Source organism: Scardinius erythrophthalmus, assembly GCF_964197995.2.
Source record: "Scardinius erythrophthalmus genome assembly, chromosome: 16".
In the NCBI taxonomy this organism is placed as follows: domain Eukaryota; kingdom Metazoa; phylum Chordata; class Actinopteri; order Cypriniformes; family Leuciscidae; genus Scardinius; species Scardinius erythrophthalmus.
In genome coordinates this window covers 8,942,789-8,963,731 of record NC_138236.1, presented here as the reverse complement: position 1 = coordinate 8,963,731, position 20,943 = coordinate 8,942,789, and the positions used below count along the sequence as shown (strand labels likewise).

General features: G+C 39.3%; 1 protein-coding gene across 1 annotated transcript; it reads right to left on the bottom strand.

The window, feature by feature from the left end:
- Window positions 1-411: 411 nt before the first annotated feature.
- ptpn23a (protein tyrosine phosphatase, non-receptor type 23, a) lies at window positions 412-13,666 on the bottom strand. The gene is made up of 24 exons (XM_081388484.1): window positions 13,439-13,666; window positions 11,803-11,877; window positions 11,023-11,150; window positions 10,868-10,944; window positions 10,674-10,723; window positions 9,014-9,145; window positions 8,784-8,864; window positions 8,574-8,705; window positions 8,432-8,479; window positions 7,859-7,974; window positions 7,686-7,765; window positions 7,163-7,277; window positions 6,883-6,948; window positions 6,656-6,801; window positions 6,178-6,483; window positions 5,941-6,095; window positions 5,685-5,836; window positions 5,390-5,569; window positions 2,645-5,252; window positions 2,366-2,550; window positions 2,169-2,273; window positions 1,929-2,067; window positions 1,723-1,836; window positions 412-1,641 (listed from the first exon to the last, which is right to left on the bottom strand). The coding sequence occupies exons 1-24, from the start codon at window positions 13,520-13,522 to the stop codon at window positions 1,048-1,050; spliced, it is 5,868 nt and encodes a 1,955-aa protein (XP_081244610.1). The 5' UTR covers window positions 13,523-13,666; the 3' UTR covers window positions 412-1,047.
- Between the last annotated feature and the right edge of the window lie 7,277 nt (window positions 13,667-20,943).

Sequence of the window (20,943 nt, the reverse complement as noted above, 5' to 3'; positions counted from 1 at the left end):
TTGGTTTTTACAATTTTAAACTAAGCAAAACTGCTACTGAACCTGATAGTGAACACCATCCATTGTCATTGAAATAAAGAAATCATATGAATTACAACATGAGAGTAAGAAGAACAAATGTATGTGATTTCTGCCTAAATAATTTTTAGATTTTAACTTGAATTCAAAGGGGTACATGGTGCAGCAGACAGGGAAAAATATGTAAATGTAATGCTTGTAAGTGCCTTCCAAAAAGGACTAAAACTATCAAATAATTAAGGCTTTTTTGAATAGCCTTCAATGGAGAAAGATGCTCTTTGCAGCCAGATGTAGTTACGGCATCTACCATCAGAGGCAAATGAGACCATGCTAACAAAACCTTGAACCCTTTTCTCTTTTTTTTAAAGCAATAATCAAAAGACACAAAAGGGTACTGACATTTGTTAAGATTTATTTACACAGTTCAAAGAATGACAAGTTAGAATCAACTCATAAAAATGCTATGATTTCTGAGGCGATTCAGAAATGTAAGTGTTTTAAATATAACGAGTACATCAAGTCATATCAAGTAGTATCTTCGATTTGTCCCTACATATAAGTTGCAGATCACTGTAGCTCAAAGACAGGTGCAGTGACTAATAATATACAACCCACAGCGCAAGCAGCATGTGTACAAAGGGCGAGCAGATAGTCGCTCAATGAGACTGTTAATATGTTTTTTGATAATGACAATAGTAGCTTGGATGTCAGTTTCTATCACACTATTTCCATTCTCAGTGTTTACATTTTTTGTGAAGAACCAAAACTCAGGCACCTTACAGGCAATCACAAACACCATGGCATTAGGAGTGCATGCTAGGAGACAAGACTGGATTTATGGAATGTAACCTGAAACACCAGAATCAGTGCTGGAAAACTGCCAACTGAAAAGACTTATAAGGACACAAGCAAACAGACAGTGATGAGGTTCAAGAGGCATGAACATGGACAAGGTGTTACATGGGGTCAGAAACAGTTCATAAGAGGACTGCCAGTGGTGGAGAAGATAAAAGAGTTCTGTTGTTTGCTTCAGCTTTTGTTGAGTGTCCAGAGAGGATCCAAACTACTGAGTGGATCATCGCCCTCTGGAGGTCCCTGCAGGCCTTTGCCTTCTTGTGGGTGAAGGAAGCTTTGTTTGTTAATCCTCTGTTTTCCTCGATGGGCACTGTCCAGCGTGAAGGCTTCAGGTGTGAGAGAAGCCAGCAGGTCTAAAGATGAGGAGGTGGGTGGCGAGGGAGCATGAGGCGCAGCTTCAGTGGAAGGGTGATGATTTGAGACAGGGGAGACAGGAGTGGACCCAGTGAACCCATTCCCGTGGCCGCCAGGAGGCGAAGGTGACTGCGTCTTGCCTGGAGAAGAAGTGCAAGAGAGGGGGGGACTGATGGAATCAGGCATCGCTTCATAATAAAGAGGGTCCTGAGAAGGCTGAAGTGGCATATTTGAAGGATCTGGTTCCCTTATGCTTGCCGCTTCAGAGGCAAAGGGAATCTGGTCTTGGCTGGGCTCTTGTTCATGGTCAATACTGGGAGGTCGAATGCTTAGTTTGGCTACGGTGGCCTGTATGGAGCTAATAGGCATGTCTCCTCCCAGAACAATGTCTTGAGATTCCTGTCGTGAGTATGACTAGAAAGACACACAACATTAGATCAACAGTCACACAGATGTTTTTTTTTTAAACAGATAAGCGAGTAAATAAGAGGTTACCTTCAAGGCAATGTTGTTTGGGGTCCTAGTGCAAGGGGACATTATGATGCCATGGCGTTGCAGAACCTGCTCTGTATGTTTAAGAACAGCCTCGTAGCAAAATTTGAGGTGAAGCTGTTGAGATTATTTAACAAAAGTACCATTACATTCAATCGATTGAACACTGAAATGCAAAATGTCAAATCTCACAGTAAGTGAGCAATTACCTTTTCTTGAAGCATGTTCTTCCTCTGCTGCCTCATCTTCCTCACCAGTTGGATCAAGTCGGGTATACCATTGCCAGCCTCAATTTCTTGCAGTGCTGCATAAAGCAGACAGAAGGCGCCAGTACGGCCAACACCAGAGCTACAAGAAACAAAATTCTTATACTTTCCTACTTATGCTTAGCTTTGTCTATTTGTTCAATGTCATTAATAATGCCTATGAGGTATGTTGAAATATAGTACCTGCAATGCACCACAACTGGAGTGTGTAGTGGGCGCTGAAGCAGGTAATGTCCATGGACTTCTTGAATGAAACAGATGAGGTTGCTTTTACTCTCTGGAAGGCCCCTTTCCAGAAAAAAATAAACCAAAAAACATGAGTGACAAGTGTTTCAAGAGGCAGCACTGACTCTGAATATGTATGGAGAATAAGTCCTCACAGTTCAGGCCATGAAGTAAACTGGAGGTGTGCAACAGTGCGTCTCAGACTCTGGTCCCGATACTGTAGTCCTATCATGCGCTCTATATGAGTTGGAGTGCTCTTCTGGGTGGTCATGGTAAGGGTGATTGGACCCTGAGCAAGTTGTTGGCCTCTCTCTGATGGAAAGTAACGCAACACCTTTTGCTGGGAATAAAAACACATTGCAAAACTTTATAAATATCAACAGCAACTAATATTCTAGAAATCATCAGGAGGACCCTTGCTAAAGCATATTTACCTTCTCCAGTTCTTGCTCAGACACTAGCATGACAATGACAGAAACCTTCTGCTCATAGACCATGAGCCAGAAGTCGGCTGCGGTGCCAGTGAGGGGAGCCTGTGTTGCAATGAGCCGGGGGCAGTATGCAGATAGGTCCTCAATGAAACTGGCATTGACGTAATCATCTTTACCAGAGCTCAAGACAACACGATTGCAGTCATAAGGCATCACATCTTGATGGCGGTTCTTCATGGTATAGCAACGAGCAATGGCAATAGAGAGCTGGCGAGTATCCTTCTCCTGTTGCTCCTGCAGTTCTTTCCATTGAATATCAAGTTCTGACAGACCTCTCTTCCCTGTTGGGAGCTCTAAGGATTGAACTCTTGATCGAAACCGTTCTAGCTGTGCACTGAGTTTTGAGACCCTCTCTGGTGCTTGGTAAGGGTCTCCCTGAATGAGTCTCACACCCTCTGCTTTCTTTCTGTAATGTTCCTCCTGAGGGTCAGCTTTGGTGGGTAGTAAGACATTGGCGGTGTCCTTGGTGCCTCCATGCTGGCTCTCAGGGCTTGAGGAAAGCAAGTCATCCGTTCTAGAGTTCTGTCGCTGAAACAAAGTGGAGTCAGGTGGAGCTATGGGACCAGTGGGAGTTGGAGCCTGAACTGAGGACTGCGGCAATGCTGCTCCTCCAACTGGGGTAAGAGCAGGAGATGGTCGCTGGGTGACCATACCAAGGGATGGAGGACCAGGAGAGGGAGAAGGTGACGGGGCAGGAGAAGGTAGCACATGAGACTGTGGTGCTCCTGAGGATGGAGGTATCATGATTTGAGGCCCAGGGGGAGCAGCAGCTACAGGATGCTGCATTGGTCCAGGAGGAACGTTTCCACCTTGTGGACCAGAATAAGATATTGGGCCTCCTGGAGGTAGCTGTTGTGGGGCTAAAGGCTGTGAAGTAGGTGGCTGGGATTGAGGTTGCAGAGAGGCCACGGTCTGGTTGGAAACCATAGGAATACCTCCTTGAAAACTCAAAGGTGCAGAGCTAGAAGGAATGGTTGGCTGAGGTTTGTAGATATTGTGAGGGAGTGCTGGAGGACAGGACTGGGGAAGGATTTGAGGATGAGGGTGGTTTTGATGTTGTAAAGGAGTGCTGGGGTGCATTTGTACATGTGATGAGTGTGGGCTATGGGGTACCTGAGGTTGAACAGGAACAGTAGCCCTCAGAGGGACTGCTGGGTATGCTGGCTGTTGGTTGGATTGATGAGTAGGGATTATCTGGGACTGGGGGCAGTGAGATAGTGGTTGGGAGACTGCAGGCATTTGTGGGTGAGATGGAGGAGACATGTGAGTGGATGGCGCAAGCATTTGTGGTTGCTGGGGAGGAGGTATCTGCATATGGGGTGCAGGGCCTAAATGATGAGAGGATGGGTGTATCTGAGGGTGAGGAGCATGGGGCAACTGATTGATGATGGGAGGTGTTTGGGTCTGGGAAGCAGGGGGAATCTGTTGATTGACATGTGTTAAGTGTGGCATTGGCAGGGAGGACGGAGGCATTTGCTGATTAACATGAGCTAAGTGTGGCATTGACATAGGAGGCATTGGTTGGGTGGATTGTTGCATCTGTGGATGTATGCCTGGATGTGACATCTGGCCCGGGGTGACAGTGTTAACTTGAGGAGGCTGGGAATTCGGAGCAAATGAGACAGGAGAGTAACCCTGATGGGGCTGCACATGGGTAGCTGGAGCTCCAAACTGTCCTTGGATTTGAGGTTGCTGAAAGTTTGGTGGTCCTGGTTGTCTTATTTGGGCTATGTACTGTGGGAACTGAGGCTGAGTGTGCTGTGGCCTAGTTGAATGTCTTGGAATTTGTTGAGTTGGTACAGATGGGTAAAATGATTGTGGTTGGCTTTGACCACCTTGTTGTCCAAATACCTGCTGGGGCTGAGTTTGAGACTGTGGATGACGGGCTGGCATTGCTTGTGGAGGATGACCCATGGGAACACCAGGTTGTTGCATGTACTGGACATGGGGTGCCATCTGAGGTGGAGCTGCATACACTGATGACACCGGTTGGTGTTGGCCAGGAGGAGGCATAACTGCCTGGGCAGATGCAGGACTGTAACTAGGAATAGGTGTCTGTACACTATCCACTGTAGTGGTGGAAGGTCGGACTGGAGTAATCTGTGGGCTAGGTTGGTTCTGAGAAGATGGAGGGCAGTACCCAGACACAGGTGGTGGTGGAAGGACCTGAGGGTTGGGCATCTGTGGGAACTGTTGCTGTGTGAAACTCTGAGCTGGTGGAAAACGTGAGATTTGAGCAAGAACTTCAGGAGGCGGTAAATTTGGTGGAAATCGGGGTTGCGCAAAGAGTAATGCTGAGCTAGCTCCAGGCCAGCGCAGAATTGAGCTAGCAGCGGCCCCGGAATGTGTTGCAGGATGACCAGATGGTGGAATCGAGAGTTCAGGAGGAAGGCTGCGCAACTCTTCTGGGAGATCTCCACCAAGGGCTAGGATAGCTGCACTCAGCTCTGCCAGTTCAGGGTCTTCAGAGTTGGCAGGATCTACATTTTGGCCTTTCTTCGGGGGAGGCTTTGGGGCAGTGGGTCTTTGGGGAGCCTTTTTCTTTAGCTCTCTGTCACACATTAAGCAGAATCAAATTAATTGGAGGTAATACATCAAACTTTCTATTAAAAATGTTTGACAAACTGTTTTTTTTTCTATGCAAAGAAATATATATGTTAATAGATTGGTGAACAAACTCCTAGTTACCTTTCCATAATGGTTTGTCTCTCCTCCTTTCGAGCCTTGCAGACAGTCTTGGCTCTCTCCAATAAGCGAGAGGACTTTGTTTCCAGATCCTCATAGAATTCTTTGCCCTCCTGAGATTTCTTCATTAGGTCTTCATAGGCCTCATAGGAGGCCACAAGCATCTGTACAGTGCTGTTCCATCTAAAAAGTAAATAGACACCAATTATATACTCTGATGATGCTACACTTGATAAAGTTTTTGCATGTTTAAATGTTTTACATGTTTCACATTTAAATGTTATCCCTTAAGTCATACTTGTGTTCGGTTTCTGTCAGGCCCTTGCGCACAGTGGCATACTGTACATTAGCCTCTGTCAGTGCCTTCAGGATATTCTCTTGAGCTGCCAGGTTCTGATCAATGTATACTTTCACCTGCTCATACTTCTTAAGCTGCTCCTCAAACAGTTTCTATAAGGGAAAAGTAAGTGAGCAAAGATAAAACTACAATGCAGTGACAGATTTCTAATAAAAACCCTCTAAAAATAATTGCCACAGTCATGTAAAGCCCATACCTTCATGTCAGCACGTTCAGTTGTGACCAGAGCAGTAGTGATGTCGTCCTGCTGAATAAGGTCTCTAAGCTGCTTCTCCAATGAGCTTCGTTGGTCCCGCATTTCTTGCACTTTACTCAGAATTCTCTTCATAGTCTGGAGACCTGCCACCTCATCTGAAAATCTCAAAAAATTTTAATTCTCATAAACATACATAACATGATGTTTTTTTTAATTATTTCGTAACAAAACACCCACCCTCACTAAGTTGAGGTCTCGGCAATGCCTCTCTAAGAGTGTCTAGTGGTCCACCGAGGAGTCTCAGATTGCTGATGTGCAGATTCATGGCCCGATGAAGTTCTGTATTGGTGAAGCTGGCTTTCTCGTGAGCTTCCAAATACTTTTCCAAGTCCCTCCGCAGCTCTGCCAGGGTTGAGGGCCGATCTGGTATAGCCTGCTTCCCAGCAGCCTCTTCTAGTCTTCTCTCCTCTGCCTCATCCTCATCCAACACATCTCGAATCTCCCGCAGAGAGGCTTCCACATCAGTGAACACACCTGAGAGGACTGAGGATGGAGGAAGAATTTAGATGATGCTTAACTGTATATTTTTAAGAGCTGCTTAATAGCTTTAACTGAGAGGCACAACTAGTTTGAATAATCAAAGCTAAATTAATTAGCTTTAAATACCGGTGCAAAATAAAATAACATGGGGGGACTTCATAAAAACATCACTAACCCTGCATTGATTGGATGAGATTTTTTACAGTGTCTGGTCTCACACTCAACGCAGCACATTTTTCCATCAGCACAGAGGGAAGGGTATTATACATCTCCATATTGTCCACTGACTCTGGGTCTAGACCGAGAGAGTCCATGAATTGCCTATAGAAATATAACATTTAGACATTTAGATGCATACTGTCTATGTGTTTCATATACAATATAAAAGCTGTTTGCACTCACTCTAATGTCTCACTCTTGCCATCTATTTTTGCCATAACATCCCGTAGCAGCTTGGCCTTCTCTTCACTGTAAATTTGACAGAAAAAAGGAAGAGGTTTTTTTTTTTGGTCCCATACTTGATTCCCATCAAATATAGCACAGGGGAATGAAAAAAACTGTAGAATGAGGTAAGATATACTTAAAGTTTTACATCTTGAAGGGTTTTATTTTGGTATTTTGTATATATGTGATATATATATATATATATATAGTGAAATAATAGTTAGGACTTGAACCAAACCTGTAAAGAGAGGAGGCCTCGTGGGCAGCCATTGGCACCAGCTTTGCAAAAATGTCTGGGCCAGTGACACTAGGATCTGTTGGGTTTACAGGCAAAGCTTTCACCAATGGGGCACCTGTGATGAAGGCAGGAGAGTATTAATCCTTAGGACAGCATTTTCCGGTCTATTTTCCGGCATTGTCTATTTTCAATAGAGTAGAGATGTATGAAGCACAGCTCACACAGAAGTCACTTTCAAAACAAGCAGCTTTCTATTGGTCAATGGCGTGAATTCACATGACCAACTTGAAAATGAGTGACACTTGCATAGGGAACTCTTTTGCGTTCACATGAAACTCCTGATCACACGGATTTCTATTGGAATAACTGGATTTTGCTTGTGAAATTTCGCCGAGCAACAGTAAATGTGACCCCACCTTTACTGATACTTTTTTTCATGGAAATAAGCACTTATTCTAGTCATGCCATATAACTAATGAATGACATCACCAAAGAGTACAACAACATATGTTAGCCAAAATACCTTTCACTGAGGTCAATGTCTCCAGAGATGGCACAGATTCATGGTAAATGAAGTCATTGTCTTTTTTGGCAGAATTAAATCTAAAATGAGAAGTGACACAAATGTGTTTCCTGTGACTTTTATAAAGAATGAATGATGTTTTTGGTAAGCTGTTAATAATAATATATGCTTACTTTCCCCCAATGACATCCATGGTAAATTTAAGGGCTTCCTGTACACTGTCTGGCTGACCCTTAGCCATCTTAATTGCTTCGCTGAGTTTGTCTAGTGAGCTTTGAAGGTAAGCAACCTGTTGAAAAATTAAATTAAGTATTAGAGTAAAAAGATTTACAAAACAGCTGGTTCTTTCTAGGTTTATTTCAAAACCATGCTCTTCCTCTGATTAGTTTCTATATCAGGGATGGGCAACTTCGGTCCTGCCCTGCAGAGTTTAGCTCCAACCCTAAACAAACACACCTGAACCAGCTAATCAATGTCTTCAGGATTACTAGAAGGCTAAGGGAGTTTTATCAGTGTTGGAGCTAAACTCTGCAGGACAGTGGCCCTCCAGGACCGAGTTTGCCCATCCCTGGTCTATGGTTTCATCTAGAAATGGAAGTAAACAACCAGGAACATTAGTTAGACTGTTCTTCTTAAATAAAACCATCTATAAATGACAATAGACTAGGATGAGATTAAAACTAGTTCTCCATGGCAAAATAGCACAGATAGCACCAACTGAAATTGAAGACAGAAAAAAGTTGTACCCTCTCTCCATACTTCTGCTGCTCTTCGGCCTGTTTCCCCATGTGCAACTGTTGAGAGACAAGAGGATTTAGGGCGACTTACTTAGAAACATGTAGAAAAATAAAATTAACGTGACCATCCTGCTTTGAATAGAAGACTCACATGAGCAACTGCAGCAAAGTAGTAAATCTTCATTTGCACTAATTTCTTCCAGTCTTTCTGTATCTTTCCTAACATTGAAACCGTTTCTGAGTTCTCCAGAGCTCTGCACGCCTCTTTGTAATAGTCTACCACCTGAAGACAAAAAGATTTTATGTCCAATCAGATGTTCGATTCATACTGCAGCTAGTAACAAACTGTAAAAAAAGGTACCTGGGCACTTATCCGTGCAACAAGGAAGCTCTTCCGGTTGTCCAACATAGATTTTTCCAACAGGCACTCCTGGGCCTGACCCTGAAAAGAGCAATTGGTACTTTAGTCCTAATCTACAAAATGGCAAATGAAAAAGATATATATATATATATATAACACATACATACATACATACATACATACATATATATATATGAAAGCAGTTGAGTGAAACTAACACATGATCATACCAGCATGAGGTTGATGTTGAGATTAAGGATCTGGTGACTCATGTCCACACTGAAGTTGTGACTGAAGTGATCGCGCAGGTAGGTAAACGCTCCAGCTGAGCACTGAAAGTGTGTGCAAGATACTTTCATTCCCTAACAGTGAGGGGAAGAGTGAGAGTTAGGACCCTAGAAAAAAAACTACTTTTACTGTAAATTGCTGTAATTAATTGTGAGTTCCAGACCAGTAAAAAAGAATTTAGGTGAAATCTTAGACTTTTCCTACTTAGTCACAACCTCGCACAGCACACCCACAGACCGTCCACAATCTGTTCGATGACTGTCAGATTTATATTGCTCAAAAACTCTAAAGCACTTTCTGTGTGTCAGGTAAAAAAACTGAAATGGCTGCTAATGTAGCTAATGTACCACTATGAAAATCTGTTCTGAATTCGTAGTGGTTCATTAGCTTTGTTCTGTTCATTAGCTTTGTATGTTATAATTTTACTACTAATAATGTCTTAAAGTCCGCATGAAATGGAAATTCACACTATTTTCTAAATGCATCTTACTGATCTTATTGAGAACATTTCATCCATGCATAGGTTTCATTTTTAACAAAAAATGTTTTACCTCAAAATGTTCAATCAAAATTTGCCAAACTTCTAAAACTTTAGATGTTTTTGACTTCATGCTGCACTGCGCAGACGGTTTATTTGTCCCCGAACTGAACAAACCAATCGGCGAGAGTTGCCGCTTGCAGTCGAGGGCGGAATTGAAAACGGAGCCGTCAAGTCAGACACTTTCTGCTTCCCATAGTGACGCTTGAGCAGTGTTTGCAAACTTTATCACAGACAAAGTGGATTAGATGCAATATTTGTCAAATACATAGATATTTCAGACGTTTTCATGAAAAAACAGAAATCTAATGTACTGCTTAATACAGCACCATCTGTACAAGAATAAAGTTCAACATTAGCCTACACTATTTAATTACCAATAAAGTGGGTATATATATTTTTTAGCAGTTTTATTTTGATAAAACATTATGGTAACATGAAAAGAGCTTTTACTGTTATAAAAACATGGATTTGTGAGCATTAGCGGAACTGAAGGTGTCAGAATAAACACGAAACACACGTCATTGTTGTCATCAGTGAATCCGGCCAATCATGGAACAGCTGTGTCGTCATCAGAGCTTGTCCAGTCACTCTGAAGAATCTGGCATCGACGCTGTCTGAAGTCAGACAAAATTTGTAACCGGCAAGTCAGACGCTGATCGGTCTACGAAGCATGAAGTCGAACACTCTCATTTAAGTCGCTTAAACCCGACCCCTTTCTAGCAATCAACTGCAAGCTCGCATTCCAATCTGCCTCTATCCAATCAACAATCGGTGAATAGAAACAATCACCCATACAAATTTTTTTTTTTTTTCAATAATCTGTCTCATTCGGATGTACGTCACAATTCGGAAGTAAATATCCGTCGCTACTTCCGTTACATCGCAATTTTAACAACACACCAAAGTTAGAATTTTCTCTAAATTAAAATAGAAATAGAAATAAATAATCTCTCAGCCTGACGATGTGAATATTTCAGAGTTGAACCAGCAATTCCTATATGGCGCGTACACTGCATTAAAATCACATGACATTTAGATGATTCCTGGATGGTTCAGCTCACCTCTTCAGACACCCTGTTGTCCATGGCTCCCAACATTGAATGGAGTGCTCCTGCAGCATGGGAAACATGACTTGAATCAGGAAACAGGCCTGATCTTGAACAATACCCTCTTCTCAACGACACACTCGCTATTTATCGCAGACAATGCAGTCATTGACCAGAGGAATAATGCGTATCAGTCTAGTACTACTCACCCAAATTATAAAGGATGCAGGCCTGCTCGTAGCAGATGTCCTCATGGGTCACTGTCTTTCCAGAAAATATCTCCGTCCTATATATTAAACAAAAAAGTGTAAGGGGAAGCCGAAAGGTAAGCACACAAGTAAGATGGCTGGTTTGGAGCCCTCACCAGGAGATAGGGACAGCAGCTTCCTGCCCAAATCCCAGAGGCACACGACTCTGAATATAATGCAGCTGCCCGAAGTACTTCCTTAAGGTACTGCAGCCCTCAAAGTCACGTGTGACATTCACAGCACTCTAGACAGACAAGAAAATGCAGAGAATGTAGAAAAGGTATGACCATAGACTTCACGTATACCTGTTGCTGAACTAGTTGAGCATGGTGCTAGCAAAGCCAAGACGGATTTTCAGGAAAGACGCATATGGCGCTTTTCCATTACCAGTACCAACTCGACTCGACTCGGCTCGGCTCGCTTTTCGCTCCGTTTTCCATTGCAGATAGTACCTCCACAATAGTACCTGGTCATTATAGCGACGCCGCAGGAAACTGCCGTGACTTAATCTTTTACGCGAGACACACCCGCTACCCACACACACAGGACAATGGAGGAAATCGAGTGTATGCTGTTTTTGTTTTTGCTGTTTTTTATTCAGGATACTCCGTCTGGCACGTGCAATGATGACGCAGTGAATAGTGACGATTCTCTCTGACCAATCAGCAGTCTGCCGTGTTTTCACGTCACATTTTAGTATCGCCTCAGCTCGCTTAGAACCTCGCCGGAGAGGTGGTACGAAAAAAAGTACCGGAAGTAGTACTGGAAGCAGGTACAGGTACAACTTTTACACAGTGGAAAACCAAACAGAGTCGAGGCGAGGCGAGTTGGTACTGTGTAGTGGAAAAGCGCCAATAATGATTAAAAGTATACCTTGAATGCACTGTAAGACTCACCTGTCTGAGTTGCTCCAGTTTCTTCAACTGCTCATTATAATTGTCAGGATTTTCCCCATAGTTCTTCAGTATGAACTGAGAAAAGGGAAAAAGAAGTTTGTTACAGAGTTACAGCTCAGCAGATAAAGACTGGTAATGGTGAAACATTGCACTGGTAAACAAAAGAAAGCAAAAAATCTATTGGCCATTCAATAAAATCCACAAAAAATCTAATATATGGAGTTTAAAATTGTTCAGTTGAATAGTGCAAAAACTTTTTTCTTTCTAAAACTGTGATTTTTTGTGATCACTAAAACTGTGATTTTTTTTTTCCAGGATAAAATAAAAAATACAAGAAAAAGGAAATATGCACTGGTGAAAGAAAGAAACAAGCAAATAAATATTCTGATCGTTTTGGCCATTAACAAGACCATTCAATACAATACACATAAAAAAAAAAAAAAAACAGTTTAAATTATTTTACAGTAAAGAGACACCGACAAAAATAATCAGGCTTTATGATGGAGCCTACAATAAATTCTGGAACAGTAGTTCCTCTGCTTCACTAAAATATCATAGTTCTGTCATTTTGTTTGCATGCAACACTATCAATAATTACCATGCATAAACATAAACAACCACCCTTAACACCCTGAACCTGCCATTCATCCTTTGACCTAGTTTGTTAGGAATGGATCTGATAACTAACATAACACAAGATAATAAAAATTCCTGACTGCTGGGAAGAGGTGGAGGATAAGGAAGCATGTTTTCTTTGTGAAGTTTAATACATTAATATAAACATTAAATACAGTATAACACAGAAAAAAAAAATTCTAATGTATCGTCAAGGACGGACTCTCTGCAGTAATAATAATAACAAATTATTATACACAGAAAACATGCAAACACAACTCATTGCCAATCCATTGCCAAACATGCCATTCCAACTCATAAGACAACATGGCAGTGTTTAGGTTATTGAGTGACCAAATAAACAAATATGTTCTGATGTTTGATTTGTTAAAATTACCGATTAGGATGCACTATTTTGCTTGAATTAAAAAAAAATTCAAGTGTTTTTCAAAACCCATGACATTTTTTTAGTGAAATATAAAATTAGTCATTTGTAGTATAATGTCTGTTCTTTATTTTTATAAAATAAAAGTGAATGGTGACCACAGTTGTCAAGAAATATTTTAATGCCTGTGTAGGTTTCACACAGAAAGCTATATTATGGAAGATTCCAGATGATTCGAAATAAAGCCCAAGAGTTGACCATTACTATGAAGCTCTCTTGTCATTACGTGTTGGACAGCACCAGTCCCCACCCACTTTCATTGTATGGAAAATATCGATATGAAGATTCTATAAAAAGTTAACATATAATTTTGTGTTCGCAAAATACACAAAGACACACGATTTGGAATGACATCTAAGTAAATAATAATAAATAAATAAATCGAAGTAAATAATGACAGGCTTATTTTGGTAAATTAGATTTTTGGTTGAACTGTTTCTTTAAGAAAACACAGAATAGCTCACGCAATAGCTGGAAAAACATGGCACAGGCATAAATATGCTGTTTTGTTTATTTCCGACGTATAAGAGCAATGACAGTAGTGTGTGATTTGAACAGGCCTGTTTGGTCCCTCACCTGTTTGACAGTCGGGCTGAACTGAAACTCTCCAGCCTCCTTTAGATCCAGCCAAATCATCGGCATTCGCGGCACGGCTTCCATCGCAGCCGCCGATTTCGCTGAGCCGACTAAAGTAGAATAGTATTATAGCGTTCAAGTACTTGGAAAAAAATCCTGCGAAAGTATTATTTTGAATTTTACAGCTCTGAACGACTGTGTCATGTCCCCATTTACATCCATACAGGAAGCGATTGCAGCCTCGGGAAGTGACGTCATGAGATCTGAATTCTGACTCTCTGGGACTCTGGGAAATGTGGTTCTGTGTTTTCATGTCATGATGACAAAAAAAGTACAGATTGAAAGGATACCAGGGGCCCGTTCTTCGTACGTTGCTTATTACATCCGAGATCAAATGACACATCCAGGATGATATCATCGTGCGAATCATGATATGGCTAACTCGGTTCTTCGAACACACTTTCCGGATATGATTAGTATCGCTGGATTGAGTTATCTGAGATAATTGCGCGTTCATGCGAAGTTTAAAAGGGGATATGTATCGATAGTAGAAACATTGATCAGCAACGCTGCTATTGGCTGTTCAGCGTGGCCAAAGAGCGCGCTCAGTTTTTCTCCTCCGCAGAGCAAGAACTAATAGTCGAAGTTTATTCAGAATTTTAATGTTTAATCAAAATGCCAGGGAACACCTCAAAGTCTGCAAAAGCCAGGAGAGAGGGCTGGCAAAAAGTAGCAGACAATTTAAATCCGTTAGAAGTGGCCATGTTAGATGTTTTTATCACTTATTAGCCTATATTTTTGTATTTTAATAATTGCATTATTACTTTGTGCATTGTAATGTCAGTCACCATGCTAGAACATGGGAACAAATAAAAGTGAAGTACAAAAATATTCTACATAATGGTAATTTTTAGTTAAATTATAGTCTCTTTTATAAAAGGTACTGTTAAATAAATGGTTGTCTGTTTATAAAAGCAACCAAGGAAAAGGCTGAGAAAAAAAGAAAAGAAAAGATCTTAGTAGCCTACACTGTAAAATATTTTCTGCTGCATTAAATTAAGGCCATATAGTCATTTCAACTGTTAAATCTTGAGTAATGATGAATTGCTTTGACTTGTGAAAGTGAAAACTGATAAACTTATGTTAATGTAAAAATATTTTGCCATGAGTTATTGATCACATTTTTCCCGAGTGTAGTTCATTGTAATGACATTGTGTTTTCCTCTTTTGTGCACTTTTACATAATAACACTTGTATCTGTTCCCAAGAAAGTGGTGGCTGAAATATGTGCAGTAAGTGGACATTTTCTAACTTTCCAAAGGAAAGAAAGTATAAGACTTATAATGTCCATTTGTTTCCATTGCACTGGACAGTGAATAAACCCTCTCAGATAACTGTCATATGGAGGAACTAGCCTACCTGCAAGTGCATAAATAACTTTACTTCATTTATACTTGTATGCTTTATGGCTGCAATATAAGTTGCAGGATTCCACATCTACAGAAAGGCCTACAGAAGAGTCTGCACAGACAGAGGAGACACAGGCCTACAGGTGGGCAGTGTATAGCCAACTTTTCCTTTTTATATGTTGCATGAGGCATGTGTCTAATATCTCTTGTTGCAGGCACTTGACCACTGGCTTTTCTTTACAAAGAACAATTGAAATAAAACTCAAGGAGCTAAGCATATTTGTCTTTTATTAAACATTTAATGAAAAGTGGTTTTTTTTTGGCAATGTTGTGTAATATGGCACATGCAGCAATGTCACAGGCCCTGTCAGGTGTGCAACCCTCAGACTTTTCAGACACTGAAATCTTCCCTTTAGTTAGCCAAAGTTCATTTCATTGTGTGCCCTTGTCCTGGCTAGAGCTGCATTGTAACTGGTTTGGGTCAGGGAATGGGGTCATAAAACACCTGTCTGCAGGCAGGAACATGTCATAATCACCTATGAAAAAATGCAGTTCTGTTAGGATCAGCATAAGTGTATGTAATACAGTGAGCTTGATATTTAATTGTGAAACTTTTCTTACCACTTTCAAATAATGTGCATAAATGTGAATCTCTGAAAATGCTTAAGTCATGCACAGATCCTGGCCATTTTGCTTTCACATTTGTGATATGGAAGATTTTAGTCAACTGCCTTTTTTTATTTGATATAATATTACTAATCTGGAATATTAAGAATCACAATAGTGGGCTGCACATTTACATTGTGAGTCCCCTTTCTGTTCACATAATCCCCTTCATTGAGGCCTTGATGGCAGTCTATGGTAGCCTATAGTCTATGGTACCAATCACGTTAGTGAAGCCTGAGTGACATATCTGTAATCGGCATGGTCATGATGATCTTCATAATAAATTATGATAGCCTAAAAAAAATTAAAAAAAAAAAAAAAAAAACTGCTTTACAACATTGGGTCTTAAAAATGAAAAATTTCACCCAAAAATGAAAATTCTGTCATCATTTACTCTCCCTCAAGTTGTTCCAAACCTGTATGATTTCCTTTCTTCTGCTGAACACAAAAGAAGATATTTTAAAGAAGGTTGTTAATTAAACAGTTGCTGGTCCCCATTGACATCCATAGTATTTTTTTTCCTACTATGGAAGTCAATGGGGTCCATCAGTCGTTTGGTTACCGACTTTCTTCAAAATATCTTCTTTTGTGTTCAGCAGAAGAAAGGAAATCATACAGGTTTGGAACAACTTGAGGGAGAGTAAATGATGACAGAATTTTCATTTTTGGGTGAACTGTCCCTTTAAGTGGCTTGGAAATGCCACAAAAAAAAACTAAAACTGTTTTTTAAACATAAAAGCGACAAAAAACGACAATCTCACGAATCACGAGAAAAAATATATATTTCAGAAAGTGCACTATCGCGCTGCGCTGGACTTCCCGTATCAGCTCCGCTTATGAAGCCGGGATCTAATCCTGTTAACATGAAATAAGCCTGCTCCCGAGCAGGTTTAAGTTTGCGCACATGTTGCTATGACAGCAAGTCCAGGATGAGCGTCGAAGAACCAATCCAAGATCATGCCAAATCGCCAACAATCAAATCCAGCTAACTGAGTTAGCGACGTACGAAGAACGGACCCCAGTGCTGCGTTCCAGTCCACTTTTAGACACGCACATGGGTGGGAGACATATAAGCCTGAAAAAAGTTTTTATTTTTTACTTCAAATATTAGGCATAAAAAATATTGAGTTGTGTTGTACTGACTCTTGCTTTTCCCACAATATATGTGGTCTTTTAGATTTTGTATTTGTAATTGGATTTATTCACCAATTTGTTGCATTCGTGCCTAAAATTGTCATATGGTGTGACATAAAAGTTATTCTATATAAAATGAAAATGGTATATACTCTCCCTAATTAACTATAGTTTCAGAAGTTGTGTGTAAGCAATTTGAAAAAACTGTAAATGCCACATTCATTTACTGATGACCTACACTCAGTGATCATGTTTGAAAACATTTATGCATAAATTGATCACTTAGAAATCAAAACTTGAATGTATTACAATATAGATTGATTTGCAGCAGCTTCACAGTAGTAACACATTCAAATTCTGCTGCAAAGCCATTCTAACAAGCCAATCGTGTCATTATTTAGCTCAAGTCAGTTCAGTATTGATTCAGTTCAGTTCCATAACTGTGTAAAATTACTGTATAGTGTATTTGTGCACATACGTGTGACAAACTCCTGTAACGCCAATGCACACTGAACAGGCAAAAGACACAAGATAGCAGTGTTTTACATTTTGCTCATCTGTGGTGTGTATGTGGCTAATCATTGATGTTTGTGTGTAGAGTTACTACGCAAAAACACCATTTTTGGAAGAGTTAAAATAGTTTTGAAGGAAGTGTTTGATTTTGCAATAGATGCCTTATGTTTTGCAATGTTATGTGTGTGTGTTTTATGATTTCGTGTGTAGGTTCAAGAAATGGAGCCATAGCTTAAGAAATTGTGTGTAAGCAATTTGGAAAAAAAAAAAAACTTTAATTGCAAGTGACTAAGTAAGGTTTGTGTGTCCAGACACATTGCTTTGGTAACAACATAGGTGTACCCATGTATGTGACAAAGTTTTTAAAACGGATGCAGGAAAAATGGAGGTGCATCTTGCTCTCCAAATAAGCACTCTGCTGAGTCGCAGTGCAGAACTCCTCCATCGCACAAGTAAAACTCAGCAACAGAGGAGACTGGTATAGTGTAGTCACAGCCGAAATCTTTGGACATACAGTTTTAATAACGCATGAATACTTCCTTGACGCATTAAGAGTGACGCAAAAGACAGTTTGAAATCTGATTTGAGCATCCAGAGTGAGACACATCTGTAAAAATCTGATTGGAATCGCATTTCAAACCAACTCGTTATGTTTGAATCAGATTTGAAAAATATCTGATTGCAGTTTATGTGTCAGCTATGTGTTAGCTGATCATAGCCCTAGCCCCTATAGACCCCATCTTAATACCAGGTGTAAACAGGGCCTGAGTGAGTAAGCGAGTTTGCTTATTGTGTGGAGTGGACCAATATACAAAAACCTGAAATCATTGCGGGGAGCAACGGTTCCCATGAAGAAAAAATGGTATGAATAAAATATATGGGGTACCTAATATAGGCTAATATGGGGTATAAAATAGCTTTAGCTCAGTGGTGTTTACCGGCGCAAGGGCGGGACAACCTGTCACTCACATGAGATCACAGCAATAGCAAACCACAAAAATCCAACAATCCAATCAAATTAAACATCCAAGAGTACAGAACATTTTAAACAGGTACATTTAAACAATTTCATTGTGACAAAAAATCTGAAAACCATCAGAACTGTAAACCTACTGAAAAAAACTTTTTTGTTTGCATTAATAAATTAATTAAAATTAAGACATTCTGGGGGGGAAATGTAAATATAATGATTTTTAATAGTAGCTATAAATAAGTATATGCTACTCAAGAACTGTACTGTAGCTTGCAGGTCTTCACATGTCCATATGCTAACCTGTTTTGTATATATTTATTTTTGCATTTGACACATGGACATACAGTTTTGTTTGGTATTCCTTTTAAGGAGGGAATTTAATGAATGTGCAGCTGCATTGTTGTAGACCAATGTGCATGATGAATATTTTGTGATATTTTGATTTGTCTTGTATTATTATTTTATCTAAGCCTACATGATTCCATAATTTGATATCTTAATGCATCAATTTACTGATCTAGTTCCACTGATAATTATTCAATGCATAAATTTAGGGGAGACATTTTGGAAAATGTGGTCATTGAATGCATTTTGTCTGAATGCAATGAAAAATGATTCACAGTTTGGTCCTCATAGACTTTGCTGAATGAGTGAAGAGTTTTGAACAGGTTAGCAATTGAAAAAGCTGTAAGTTAAAACAACTGTAAATTAAGATATTTCTTATTATTCAGCCATTTTTCATAATAAAATTCCAGTTATGCCAATGTTGTAAGTCTTTTAAAAGTTCCAAGATTTCAGTTGATAGTCACTATTGTCTCATACTGTTACTGATTACTCTTCAAACACGTGTAATTGTATTTTATTTATTTATGAAATATGGTTGATATGCTGTTAAATCAATATATTTTATTTAAGTTCAGCTATTAAATGTAAGAGATCAAATCTTAATAAAGCTGTTGATGTGAATCAATAACTTGTTTTAATGTTTTATTGCTTGTTTAATATAAGTAAATTCAACAATATAAACTGGAAAATTGTATTTTATGCAGCTGGCCTTATCAACTTAAGTTATCAACTTATTAGGGTTTACAGTGTACTTGCATTTACTATACAAAATATAAAACCAAAGCATACAATACTTGAGTGAAAGAAAGTTTTATATGTTTAAATGTAAAAGTTTTAAAATGCTTTCCCTTTCCCTCTTTCGCTTGCCTTTTTTTGTTGTTGTTGTTGTTGGGTTAAGTGGGACCATCAGTATTAAGGATATTAAGAAGGAAATGCAAATGCATTGTTTGTTTGTGCAACTTCTTCTTTCATTCAGTCTTTTGTCAGTGATGTAAAAACATCTTCTGTAAGCCACATAACAGAAACAGTGAATTGAAATGCTACAAATGTTTGTTGGCCTACTTTTCTTGCCTGGTAAGAAAAGATTTTCTTATGTCTTTTGTAAATGTTGTCTCTTGTTCATTCCTACTCTAATTATCTGATATAATTGAGATTAGATTGCATGAACTGAATTTTTATTGTACATACAATGGAGATCAAAACTCTGAGGCCACTTATAAAAATGTTACTATTTTGTGTTTTTCTAATTCTAAATTAATAATGAAAAAAAATTCAGAATTTCTTAATATTTGGTATATTGAGTTCACATTTGCTTTTTTGATTATAGTGAAACAAATAGTGCAAAATATTAAATATTTCTTATTTATGCTGTAACTTCTCTTTATTTTACTTTTTTTTTTATTCTAAAACTTTGTTTATTTCCAGGATTAAATGAAAAATCCAAACTTTTCAATGTGGTCTCAGACTTTTGGATCTTACTGTATCATACTATTGATTCATTATGTAAATTATTTCTTAAAAATTCCACAATAGATAATATCTATAATAGATTGCCTCAATATGTACTATCCATTGTAACAAATTCTCTAATTAAATAAAGTGTTTTGTGCTCCAGGTGTTCTCAGTAATAATGGGTGGAATGTGATTTATCCTCATCCGATCTGTGCTGTGAGGGGATCCAATGTCACTATTGCCTGTTCATTTCAATATCCATCTGCAAAAGTGAAGCAAGTGAAGGGAGTGCAGCGAGTGCAGCGAGTGAAGGGAGTGCAGCGAGTGCTATGGTGTTCAATGAAATCAAACCCTGGTTTCTGTACAGATAAGCCATATGTTTATGACAGTGATGTCAACAATAATCAAAGAAACTTTCAATACATTGGAGATAAAACATCAGATTGTTCTATTTTGATCAGTAATATTAATCAAACACATTCTGGAAAGTATAAATTCAGATTTATAACCAATTTGCCAGATGATCGATGGACAGGTAATCCTGGAGTGGAAATTTCAGTACACGGTAAATATAAAAGGTTTATTCTGGGAAAAAAAATGACTTGATGCTTTTGTTGTTGCTGTTTTGTTTTCTAAAAGAATCCCTCAATTTCATTATGGGCTATTTCTCTTGTTTTCTGATAGATTTAAAGGTGTTAATGACCAGATCGAGAGACAATGGAAGCATAATAGTAGGAGACTCTTTGAGTCTGACATGCACACTCGACTGCTCTAATTTAGATGAAGTTCAGTGGTTTAAGAATGATGAACCGATGAAACATTCAGACCCCATCCTCACCTTCAGCAGAGTAACTACTAAAGACTCTGGGAATTACTCTTGTTCTTTGAGGAACTTTAAAACAACTGTATCTGAAGAATTTAGAATTTACATTGAAGGTTGGTTGAACTGTAAAAATGTTATACATATTTTCATTTTAACAATCATATTCATATTTGGAAAATGACAGATTTGT